General features: G+C 43.1%; 1 protein-coding gene across 1 annotated transcript in view; it reads left to right on the top strand.

The window, feature by feature from the left end:
• Nucleotides 1-12,315, top strand: part of ATP10B (ATPase phospholipid transporting 10B (putative)) — a 270,818-nt gene that overhangs the window by 222,183 nt on the left and 36,320 nt on the right. Inside the window, exons 11-14 of the mRNA XM_025924747.2 lie at nt 3,824-4,015; nt 5,490-6,090; nt 8,456-8,565; nt 10,402-10,528. Of these exons, the coding sequence (XP_025780532.2) occupies nt 3,824-4,015; nt 5,490-6,090; nt 8,456-8,565; nt 10,402-10,528 (1,030 nt within the window). The remainder of the gene's footprint in view (nt 1-3,823; nt 4,016-5,489; nt 6,091-8,455; nt 8,566-10,401; nt 10,529-12,315) is intronic.

The following is a 12,315-nucleotide window of genomic DNA, read 5'->3' as shown; positions in this document are numbered from 1 at the left end:
CCATGAAGAACCTTGCCCCATGAAAACAGTCTGTGGTGACTGGATAAAGCTTAACTGACATCTGCGGCTGACACCTGCAGGCTGGGCTTGCTGCCATTCCCAGAGAGAAGTAGGCCCTTTGCAGAGATTTTTTTTAATGCATTGCTTTATGATTGGAAGGAAATATACTAAAGAAGTATTTTAACAAAGAGATCCCATGAGTTAATCAGTGGTGGGGTAGTGTGGTGTCCTAGATAGGAGTCTGTCAACAGAAGTTTGAATGCCTGCAGTCTGCCAGGCACTGGGGACATATCACAGATTGCCTCTGCCCTCATGGCACTCATATACTAAAGGGTAAATGGACATGCAATAAATAACCCTAAATCATTTTAACTGTGTCACCATTTGGAAAGACGTAATACATAGCTTAGAGCAAAGCAGTGTGTTGTCAGAGGTTGGGAGTCAGGTGGTATGAAAGCTGCCCTAGTTCTGACCCTAATTCATTGTGAAGTCTTGAGTAGTTCACCTCCCTTCTCTCTGCCATTCAATTTTGTCATCAGGAAAATGAAAGATTTGGTTTTGGTGACATCCAACCTTGTTTGCAACTCTGGGCATCTGTGGTAAGGGTTAAAAGCATCCCATTCGTGGGGTGCCTGTGTGGCTCAGTTGGTTGAGTGCCAGCTCTTGTCATGATTTCATGGTTAATAAGATGGAGCCCCATGTCTGTCTCATGCAATTAGCACAGAGCCTGTGCTAGGAGTCTCTCCCTCTCCTGCTCAGCCCCTCTAAGAGGGACTCTGCCTCTTTCTCTCTCTCTCATTCCCTCTCTCTCTCAGAATAAATAAAAGGGGTTTTTAAGCATCCAGTTGGGGCACCTGGGTGGCTCAGTCAGTTAAGCGTCCAACTTCAGGTCATGATCTTACCATTCCTGGGCTTAAGCCCCATGTTGGGCTCTGTGCTAACAGCTCAGAACCTGGAGCCTGCTTCAGATTCTGTGTCTCCCTCTCTGCCCCTCACATGCTCGTATTCTGTCTCTATCTGTCTCTCTGTCTCTCTCAAAAATAGACATTAAAAAAATTTTTAATAAAAAATAAAGCATCCCATCATGTATACCCCCCCAAATGAAGTCTATTTTCTAAAAAAAAAAAAAGGAGACTCCCATAATATCTTTTATAATCTCAAATACTATCTGATGAGCCTTAAGGACTGGATATATAAACCTGTTAGTTGTGCATGGGATGCCAAACACTAAAGATGCTGGCTGTCAGCAAGTATCAGAGGCTACTTCCTTCTTGTGGGGGACCTTGTCTGGCACAAAGGTTAAGAGCATGAATTCTAGTTGGACTATCTCAAATTAAGTGAAGGAGTCTCGCCTACTTACTGTGTGACCTTAGGAAAAACACTTAATCTCCCTGGATAGCAGTTTCCTCATCTGATACACAGATAACCAGGAGGATAATAGTACTCAACAGATAATGTTGCTGTGGAGATGCAATGAAATAATGGATCTACACAGAATGTAAGAAGCACTATATGAATAGGAACTATCATTACTACTTTGAGAAATGAGCTCAGAGCTCCTTGAGTGATGATTGTACACTGATGACAGGCAGTAGATGGAGCCTGGAATCTGGTGAGGGGAGTCTGCCAGGGAGCATTAAGAGCATTAGTAAGGGAACAAGTCAACTTTACCATGACCATGGAAAGGACTCAGTTAAAGGGTCTGACATCTGATTCTGGCTTTCTGCTGACTCACTGAGTGATATTGGTCATGTCAGCCATCTTTCTCGGTTTCAATTAAGTTGAGACTCATTTCATCTCAACCTGGGACTGTGAGAAGCTGGTGAGGTCACATAAATGACATTGCTTGGAAAAGTAGGAAGAGCTTGATCAGTGTGAACTATTGCTAGGAAGATGGCATTCAAAGGCTGAGAGGTTGGATGATACATGCTCCCTTCCTTGGCTTTCTGAAAATAGTGACACCATATGGTGTGGATCGTTCACCACTGCTTATCACAAGGCAATGAGAAGAAATGCAGATTTGTTTCAGTCTTACTAGCACTCTTCCTTTTAATAAGAAGTACTTTTTTCTGGTTGTTGTCTTAAGAGGGTATGAACAAGAGGAGGTACAGTGTTGACTCTTAGAGAGCACTCCAAATGAAAGCTAGAACTCTCTGCTCCCGTCCATTTCTTTTCACCTCCCTGTGCTATTGGAAAGCCCAACTCTCATCTCTGCAGGCATCAAGTATCTCCCTGTGTGTCTGGGTTTCCTCTCATGTGGCTCACCTGTGCCAGCAGCCCCAGGGAGGATAGAGTCTGACTTTTGAAATCATTGCATTTGGTAATCAGAGAAGACACAGTCTGAGGACTCTTTATCCACAGGGTTTTGTTTCATTTTTTTTTTAAATCTCAACCTGGGTTCTTATTTGTAAAATCTGTTAGCTCATTGGCACTCAGTCTTACCCTGCATAAATTAATCAAGATTTCTTCAGTCCACCATTTTCAACCATTAACTCTCTTTCTTCTAAACTTTAATTAACCTATGAACTATTAACACTGATATAAATGGTTTTGTGTGGCAATTTCTTTGCAAGGTGGCTTTTGTCCTATCTGTTAAGAGCCGGTGTTTGTTGAACTTCTGCTTCAAACAAAGCAATAGTTGGGGCTCTAGAATGTACAACTTTGTGGAAAATGCATTCTCTATCTCTGAGGCTCTTATCTCTAGAGAGATTCAATATGGATATAAAAAAATTAAATTTAAAATATAGGTCAATATGTGGTGAATTCCAAAGGGATGATACAACTGGCACCTTCTACAAGGATGTGAAAAACTGGAAATCCATGAGTCAGATCCTGCCCACAGATTTTTCTTTTCAAAAAACAGGACTTGTCACATCATCTCTCTTTATCCTGAAAAAATCAATAGATTTGGCAAACTGGACTAGCACCAGAGCATTTCACTAGCAGAACAGTTGCCACCTTTCACACAGGGTAGCACTTGCCAGGTCTCACAGCCCCCGCCATCCCACAGTGTCCTCATCTGTACCTGGGCAACTTCCCTCATCCACCTTACCTGCCTGACTCCCATGGAGATTCTGAGTTCAAGAACACAATATTGTGGCTCAGAAGACCGAGAACTCATTGTGGGCTGGATAAGATCTCATGAACACATGAACATTTCTCATGGATCCTGAAGTCTAGGTAGCATTTTGGTAGGCAGGAGAGGTCTTTTCAAGCAAGGTATGATCAGAGGCATAAAAAGGGAGTACATATCCAGGAGGCAGCAAACAAACCAACAGGCTGAGCTGAGGGCCTACATTGAGAAGCGGTGGAAGTAAAGAGTAGAAATGCAGACTGTGAAAGCATTTAGATGCCAGACTGAATTGATTGTGCTAACAATGAAGATCTCCTGAAAGTTTTCAAGCTCAAAAATACCTTGAGGGAAAGGATGTTCTAGGAAGACGCATGGATAACACATATGAAGGGTTAGAAAGAAAAGAGGTAAGAGGTAGAAATTACTTTAGAGGCTGATGCAGGAATCTAGATTTGAGGGCTAGAGGTCTGAGTCTGGCTGAAACCATCAGCAGTGAAAGTGGGGAGCCACAGTGAGGGAAGGGCTGCCAGAGTCTAAAACCAATGAGTATGTGACATGTCAGGTTGAGGGAAAGGGAGGAGTCACATAAGAATGCATTGACCAGGCCTGTGGGAGGAAGAGATGTGCTGGAGGCAGGACTTTCAGGAAGACTGTATTATCCTTTCTGCAGGTGTACAAAGAATCTTCCAGAGGGGGTCTTCCTCCCCAATCCCTTCAGGAAATATTCTCATCCAGGCCTTTCTTTCTCAGGAAAAAGATGTGACTCCAGACAAAAATCTACTGGCCAAAGTACAAGATGCTGCTCTGTGGCTGGAGACCTTGTCAGACACAAAACCAGCCAAGCCTTCTCTCTCCACCACCTCCTCCATTGCTGACTTCTTCCTCGCCCTAACCATCTGCAACTCCGTCATGGTCTCTACAACCACTGAGACCAGGCAGAGAGTAAGGACCACCGATAGTGGGTGGTGGGATGGATGGGAGATGGGACAAGGGGTGAAGCCCTGAATAGAAAGACAAGATACTTGGACCCTAGTCACAGCATCACCATTTCACCACTGTGGGACCTTGAACAGATTTTTTTTCTGGGCCTCAGTTTCTTCATTTTTTAAAAGAAATGGAATAAGTTATAGATGAGCTTTCTATGTAGCTTTTAAACTTTGTATCTATCTGTGTGTAGGGTAGATATTAAGAGTTAATAGTTACTAAGCAGCGCTGTGTGTCAGTCTCCATGCCAAACACATCACCTGCATTATCATTTAACCCTCACAACCCAACAACCCGGTGAGCTATGTCCTTGCATTTTACAAGTGAAGAAACAGTGGTTCAGAGAGCTTGGACAACTTCACAAAGGATGTATGGGTACTACACAGCAGAACCCTCTGTACAGCTACATAATAATATCACATTATACTGGTCTCTGTTTTTATGTGAGGGCAAATAATAATAATAATAATAATAATAATAATAATAATAATAAAAACCATGGGTGAAGTTCTGCCAATTTTGAGATAATGCAGCTGTATGGCCATTTATAGAAGTTTATACTCTGAATTGTTTTTTCAGCACTAAAGATAGATTGATCTTCAATTATCCACAGACTCTCACCCAAGCTCCCTTATGAGTGACTGAAGAGAATAATTGAGTGTTTTAACTTGTGGCTAATGAAATCAAGAAAAAGAGGGATCACCCAGGTACCAAACCAAAGCCTCCCATATTACACTTAGATCCCATTCAGCCACTAAAAAGTCACCAAGTTATCAAAAGTTTTTAGGGAGATTTGGGAGGCAGGAAATGTTTGCTGAGAAATTAACTCTATTTTCAAGAAAGGAAGAAGTACATATTGGGAAGGATAGCATCCAACTCCCAATTTTCAAGTTAATGGGGAGATGTTAGCTGACAGGTAACTCAGGAGTCCAATCTCTGGAGCCAGGAACACCCAGATTTTAGTCCAGCTCTACTACTACACTCTAGGTGGTCATAGCCAATTTATTGAACCTCATCTAGAAGTTAGGATTACATGGCATCTGCTAGAATTGCTGGGGAGGGCGAGATAAGATACTGCATGCAAGGATAAAGCAGACAAGGTCATGGAAAAGGCCCGGGGAATGTAAACTTTTACTATGGGTCTGGCTTTTGTCTCCTTTTCTTTCCTTTGTCCATGACCAAAGCAGGATTGTAAAATTGAGTATTACCAATCCCTAGAATGTCAAGGCTGGAAAGAAATATCTGGCCTAATCTTCTCATGCTGTAGGTAGGTAAACTGAGGCTCACAGAGGTGAGACTTGCCTATAATCCCTAAAGCCCCAAATAATCCATTTATTGTAAAATGACCTTCCTTTTCTGCCATAAAACAGCTTGATATTTTTTTTTTCCAACACTGAGAGTTAATGTTCCACTTCCCTCCTTTTACCACAAGGTCACTATGCCACCCTCTGCCAAGGCTCTGGGGACGTCCCTGGAGAAGATTCAACAACTGTTCCACAGACTGAAGCTTTTGAACCTTAGCCAGTCATTCTCATCCACTGTGCCCTCTGACACCGACCTGGGAGAGAGTTTGGGGGCCAACATTCCAACCCCAGACTCAGAAGAGAGGGATGATGTGTCTGTGTGCAGTGGAGGTAACTCCACTGATGGTGGCTATAGGAGCAGCACATGGGACCAGGTTGACATCCAGGGGTCTGGATTAGACACTTCCTTGGAAGAGGTGCTGGAGGCCCCAGCTCTAGGCCTGGCCAGCCCTGAGCTCTGTTATGAGGCTGAGAGCCCTGATGAGGCAGCCCTGGTGCATGCTGCCCATGCCTACAGCTTCACTCTGGTGTCCCGGACACCAGAGCAGGTGACCGTGCGCTTGCCCCAGGGCACCTGCCTCACCTTCGATGTCCTCTGCACCCTGGGCTTTGACTCTGTCAGGAAGAGAATGTCTGTGGTTGTGAGGCACCCACTGACGGGTGAAATCATCGTCTACACCAAAGGCGCAGACTCAGTTATCATGGACCTGCTGGAAGACCCGGCCTGCGGTGAGTCCCACCTCACCAGGGCTCCAGGAAGAGGGGTCCTTGGTTTGGGAGGCAGTATGGAACAGTAATGAGGAGCTGGAGTTATAGAGTCATTTAGTCCAGCAGGTCCCAGCTGGAACAGAGGCCACAAGATGCTTTCTTCAAAGGAGTTCTCTTAAATCATGCTGCATTCTGCATCTCCTCACCCTGGATTATTACAGTGCTCATGAGCTTATTATAGTCTTATACTGAAGAAACTTCTTTATTTATCCCAGTTTCTGGTTTTCCAAACTCATTTTTTAAACATGGATTATCCACACACAATTTTTTCTACCAGGACACTCATTAACATAACCTAGAACACACTGTGGTCCTAACTCTTACTTGTGGAGAGAAGCCAGCTGAACCCAGAGAAGGAAGTGACTTAATAGAGGTGGCACAGCTAACCAGTGGTAAATCCTAGGCCTAGGTATATTGAATCTCAGTTCAGAGTTCTTTCTATGCCACCAGAATTCTGCACCAGGCTCAGTTCTCTCTGGGAAGCCTCAGGTGTCCCTCTTTATCATCCTTTTCCCCAGCCTCCCCCAAATGGATTTTCATAAACTTGCTCCAAGCCAGAAAAATGTTCCAAAGTCCCTACATATCAGTGTCCAATTTTGAAGCAGCATGAATTAGTGTGCAGCCGCTTCCTGATTGCTAACAAGAAGAAGACAGTTATGGGGCTGTGATTCTCCCAGGATAGTAGATTCCAGCCAAGCTTTAGAATTGCCCAGGCAGCCCTGTGCCTCCTGCATTATCAGCTATGGATTAAAGCCAAGAGGTTCATGGGGATTGATGAGTATTTAGAATGGGAAGGGAGCTAATTAGGTCTCTTCATACCCAGACTCTGGCAGACAAGTGAATTCAGTGTTCCTGAGTCAAGGGAACCACGGCACTCTATCCCTGGGCAACAGCCATCCAAGCTGCCCTGGAGATATTTTTTCTATTTGTCCCTCACCTGATTCAAAAATAGATTAGAGGGGCTTCCAATAAAAGACACGTACACAATATTACTATTAAAACTGAGAGTCAAAGGTTTGAAAAGCAGGGAAGAAAATAACCCGAGATGTAATATATTTACAGTGTTTGAACATTCAACTTGACCCTGAGGTTCCTAGTAGCCTGAGAAAAAAAAGTGAACACTCCAGGGCACACAGGTAGAAGGCAAAAGGGTTTCATCTTGGGGAGCTAATGTCTTTGAAAATAAAATGTTGTAGATAGTGCTCAATAAGACAGTAGTGCTCAATAGGCACGAAGATTGTGCTTCAGGCACTAGGGGGAAAGTAGAACCTGAAAAATGAGAAGATAATCTTTAAAAGTATTTTTATATTGCATAAAATATCCTTGGAATAATACCATGGGAAAAATCAGAGATTTGTTGGATTTCCTTATAATTATTTTACCGTAAAGAATTGTATGTTTAATTTTGCATTATATGAAGGGAGTAGATGAGGTACATAAAATCTGCTTGCTACTTCTGGCCTCTAAAGATTGCAATCCAGCCCTGGTAAAGAAGGATTCTGAAGCTTTCTCCCAGCTGACTTTTACACAGTGCTGCACCTGATTAGTGATGTCTGTGACATCTTAGATAAAGGAGGTGGTGATGGCATCAATCCTGCCCCATACCCACCAACCCAGGCTGAAAAATTATTTTTATCTGATAGATAAAAGTACTGTAATTGCAGGAGAAAAAGATACATTTCTTCTGAAAGAAACATGTAAGACTTCCTAAAGGGGACTTTGAGCAACACAATGAAATATTTTTATACTAGAGTTATAGGAAATGCAAAAAATATTTTTTCTAAGGCCATTTCCTATTATAGAAAGAAAGCCTAACTCAGAAAAACACCCCCCCTATGTGGTGAAGAACTTAACAATGAGATTCAGATCTGTGGCTGTCTTGGGATCTAACTTGATATAAAGACTGAAATAGATGACACAGGGGATGATGGATGATATGTCTAAGACTTAGCAAACAGTTTATCCAGGGATAAACTGGCTACCTGGAAAACACCTGAGGTAATAACAAAGATTCAGACTTCTGGTCCATCCCCTGATTCAGAAGGACTTCAACTGGACCTGGGAATCTCTATTATTTGTTTAAGTTCCCAGGTGATTCTAATGCAAACAAGTATTTGGGAACAATACCTAAAATGACCTACCTTCCCTAAATAGAACTTTTCTCAGCTAGGCCTTTTTGGTCAGATACAGAAGGCAGAGAATTTAAAGACTCCTGGAGTCATCACCTTTTGGGACTTCCTGACAGCCAAGAGAGATCTTCTATGTTTCTGGGGTGGGTTATAAGGGGATTCCTCCTCACTCATGGAGGACAATGACTGTTTTACAGCAACTGATTCTGATATGGAAAAGAAGGTGAGGAAAATCCAAGCCAGGACCCAGAAGCACCTAGACTTGTATGCAAGAGATGGCCTTCGAACACTGTGCATTGCCAAAAAGGTAAAAATAAATTTCTCCTTTAGTAGCTTTAAGGTCTCAACACTGAGTTGGTCATTTCTATTCCATTTTAGAAGGCCCTTAATAGTGGTTGTTTTAATATTTTCAAAATCAGCTATTTCAAACATTCTAAATTCTGACTCACTACAAAGACCAAGGATTTTGATAATTATGCTGGGACAAAACTCTGGATGGCAAGATTCCATATTAGCATGGCTTTGTTGTTCCCCATTTTTCATTATTTATACATATAATTGGTAACCCATTACTCATAAAATAATTTTTACTGTTATAATTTTACCTTCAAAGTATCCTTTTAAATTTTGCATTATTTGCCTAGATTTGAAATTTAAGAGATACTATGTGATCACATAAAATTCTAGATTTCTGATTTCTCTTATAAATGTAGAGCATCTGATGAATGGGGTCGACATTCTTGAAAGGCAGCTAATAGCTAGAACCAAGTAGTAGCTGATCCCTTTGATGAGGGATATATTCTCCTGTGTTCTGTAATTGGTCACAGCCCCTACCTTCCCTGTTGCATTGCCCTTGGCTCAGCTATAGTCATGTATTTACCCACCTCTCACCCTGCAGGCCTTTGACTTTGCAACACCTGCAAGGAAGGCAGGCAAAGAGAGATGAATATCAGATTAGAGGCATCTAATAAGGCACCTAAAGTCAGATGGGGAGCTATGATGACATCCACTGCTAGATGGCTAAAAGTAGTTTCTTCTCTGCAGATCCCCAGAGCTCTTCATCTTTTATGGTGCTTAGTGCAGCAAAGTTTAAGAGCACCCACTTTAAAGTCAGACCTACCTGGGTACAAGTTCCAATCTCACCACTTACCTGGTGTGTGACCTTGGGAAAGTTTCTTCACCTCTCTGACTTTGGGATTTTCTTATCTGTAAAATAGTACTAATGCCCCCTACCTCAAACAGTTGTAATAGAGATTACTGAAATAACACATGTGTAGTGCCTGAGACAGTGACCAGTGCTTACTACTCCACAGATTATAATTATACCCTTACCACCTTCTATTTTCCCCTGAAATTATTTGTGCCTACTTTGCCTCCTCTAATAAGACTGTGAATTCCTCAAAAGCAAAGGCCTATTGTGTCCCCTTGGTTTTCCTTATAATTCCATGTTGGACAAAAGAATAATTTATTGTAATAAGAGAGAGTATGCATGTAATACTAACAGAGGGATATAAATGTGCTGTGGACTCCAAAGGAGGAAGAGATGCCCTCTAGTTTGGTTCTTCCAGCTATTGGGTACTCCAATTGCTGCCACCTCTCTACCTGGCTCTCCATCCTTCAACTGATGTCTTCAAGGAACAGAAAGAAAGCCAAGTCCATTGCTTGCATTTGCCCCTCCCTGTGACTGACCCCTTCTTATCAGTCTATCTCAACTCGGACTTCACTTTGTCTAAGAAAACTAAAAATCCAAATGAAATAGTCCTTCTTCCCACAGCTATCACCCTATCCAGTCACATTCTATCATGTCACTCTTTATTTTCCTAAAATTATCTGTTCTTTTAAATAATTTACATGGATTAATATCTCTCACCCTCCACTACCCCATAAGCCCAGGAATCTTGTCTGTCTTAATCACTGCTATACCTCCAGTGCCCAGAGCATAGCAGGAGCAGGGGCTCAATGGATGTTTGGTGATAATGGAACATGAGGATCAATCCTTCATTGATTCATGCATTCAAAACAAACAAACAAACAAAAAACATTGAGGAGAAATAATTGTGTAGGGAAGCTCAGACAGGCCAGGCACATCTGAATTGGCCAGTATTCACCCAGCATTGTGAAAGAGCCTCTTCTTGTTCCATAGGTCATAAGTGAAGATGACTTCCGACGATGGGCCAGTTTCCGGTGTGAGGCGGAGGCATCCCTCGACAACCGAGATGAGCTTCTAATGGAGACGGCACAACATCTGGAGAATCAACTCACCTTACTCGGTAGCTAAAAATAAGTCATCATTAAATTAAAAAGAAAATGCTACAAGCTGGAAAGGGAGTTCTTGGCCCGACTCTGACACTGCTACAGATGTGTCTCAATTAGGAACCTTCCCTGGAGTGCCCTTCCAGGTATTTGGCACAAATGGTGCCAATATCCAACCCAGACTCCACACACCACTTCCTGAGGATGCCCAGGAGCATTCCCATACTTTCTGTTGGACAAAACCCAGGAGCTTGGTTGCTTCTCCATTTTTTCAAATGCTTATTGAGCACCTACTATATGCCAAGGTGCATGCTAGGCATTGGGACTAGGGAACAAGAGCCACAGGCCCTATCTTCTCAGAGCTCAATCTAGCAAGGAAACTGGATGATTCAACAAGGAATTTCAAGTGAGTGTGATGAGGGTTGGGCTGGAAGACGTGCCTGGTTGTATGGGACCACAATCTAGATTGGGGCCAAGGAGAGTGCAGGAAGGTAAGAACTGAGCCGAGCAATGGAGCTAGTCAGGCAAAGAGGAAGAATTTTCAGGCAGAGGGAGGGGACAGAATGAAGAGCTAGAGGTGAGACAGACCCAAGAGGCTAGAAACTCCAAGGTCTGCTATGACTGGACCACAGAGTTGGGGGGAGAAATGATGTGAGGTGGGAAAGGTCAACATGACCCAGGTTATGAAGGTACTTAAATCATATGCTAACAGTTTAGAGAGAAGGAAGTAAAAGCAGGGACAGGTTCATACTTTACAAAAATTACTCTGGCTGCTGCTGTATGGAAGTTTGATCAATACACTGAGGGAAGAAGAGAAGCAGGGAGACCAGCTAAGACTGTAGTATTGTGTTTCTGTGGGAGGAAAAGCATTACCCAGGTAGAAGGAGGAAGCTTTATTTAATCAGGGTTAATTACCTCACAGCTCAGGAGCAAGATCTGAAAAAGGCAACATGTGACAGCACCCTGCCACTGGCCACATGGCTAAAGCCTTCTTTCATCTTGGGAGGCAATGCTGAACTGGGGATGAGGGCCAAATCTTGGCCTAGTGCTATATACAACCCCCACCCCCCTGAGCTTTAGTTTCTCTTCTGTATAAACCATACTGCTCCAAGCTCTCAGCCACACAGGGGTGCAAGGCGACAGACCCAGGGTTGCTGAAAGAAGATGGTGATGCCTTTACATACTAAATATAGCAACAGGATTTGGCAGGAAGAGTGGCAAGCAAGAGGAGACCATTTGTTCCCCACCTCCTTCTGCCTTATTTTTGTTCCTGTGTTTTGACTCCGGGACCTTTGCCTATTGCCTCCCAAAGCCCCTCTGAAAGCTGGCCATGAGAACTTATTTTAACAGAAACCAGAGGGTAGCCAGGCCAGACAGCTCTATCCACCACACGAGACCACAGAATGTCATCCCATTAGGGCATGTGACTCCTTTCTCACCCACCTGAGGCTGCTTTTGTTTCAGGGGAGGGTTCTAGTTTCAGTCAGTGAGAGGTGCTCCTCAGCTGGTTCGGCATGAAAGAGAACATGCTTGTCAAGATCTGTTGGCTTCCCTTGCTGGGAAAGACTTTCACCACCTCTCTGTTTCATTTTTTTCTTTCACACAAATAAATGTGTTTTTCCTCTCTCCTCCTTCACTCTGCCTCCCTATAGTATAAATCAGCTTCAGAATCTCACCTTCCAGGCTAACCCTTGGAGAGAAAGACAAGGATTGAAGCAACACTTATCATGGGGTTGTTTACCTGCACATCAGGGCCTGCAATACAAAAGAGGCACTTATCAGGATAGAGTCATCATTTTTGTTC

This window comes from Puma concolor, chromosome A1 (assembly GCF_028749965.1).
Source record: "Puma concolor isolate L17-30 chromosome A1, mPumCon1.1.hap2, whole genome shotgun sequence".
NCBI lineage: Eukaryota > Metazoa > Chordata > Mammalia > Carnivora > Felidae > Puma > Puma concolor.
Note: the sequence above shows the minus strand (reverse complement) of the source record. Positions and strands in the feature narration are given on the sequence as shown.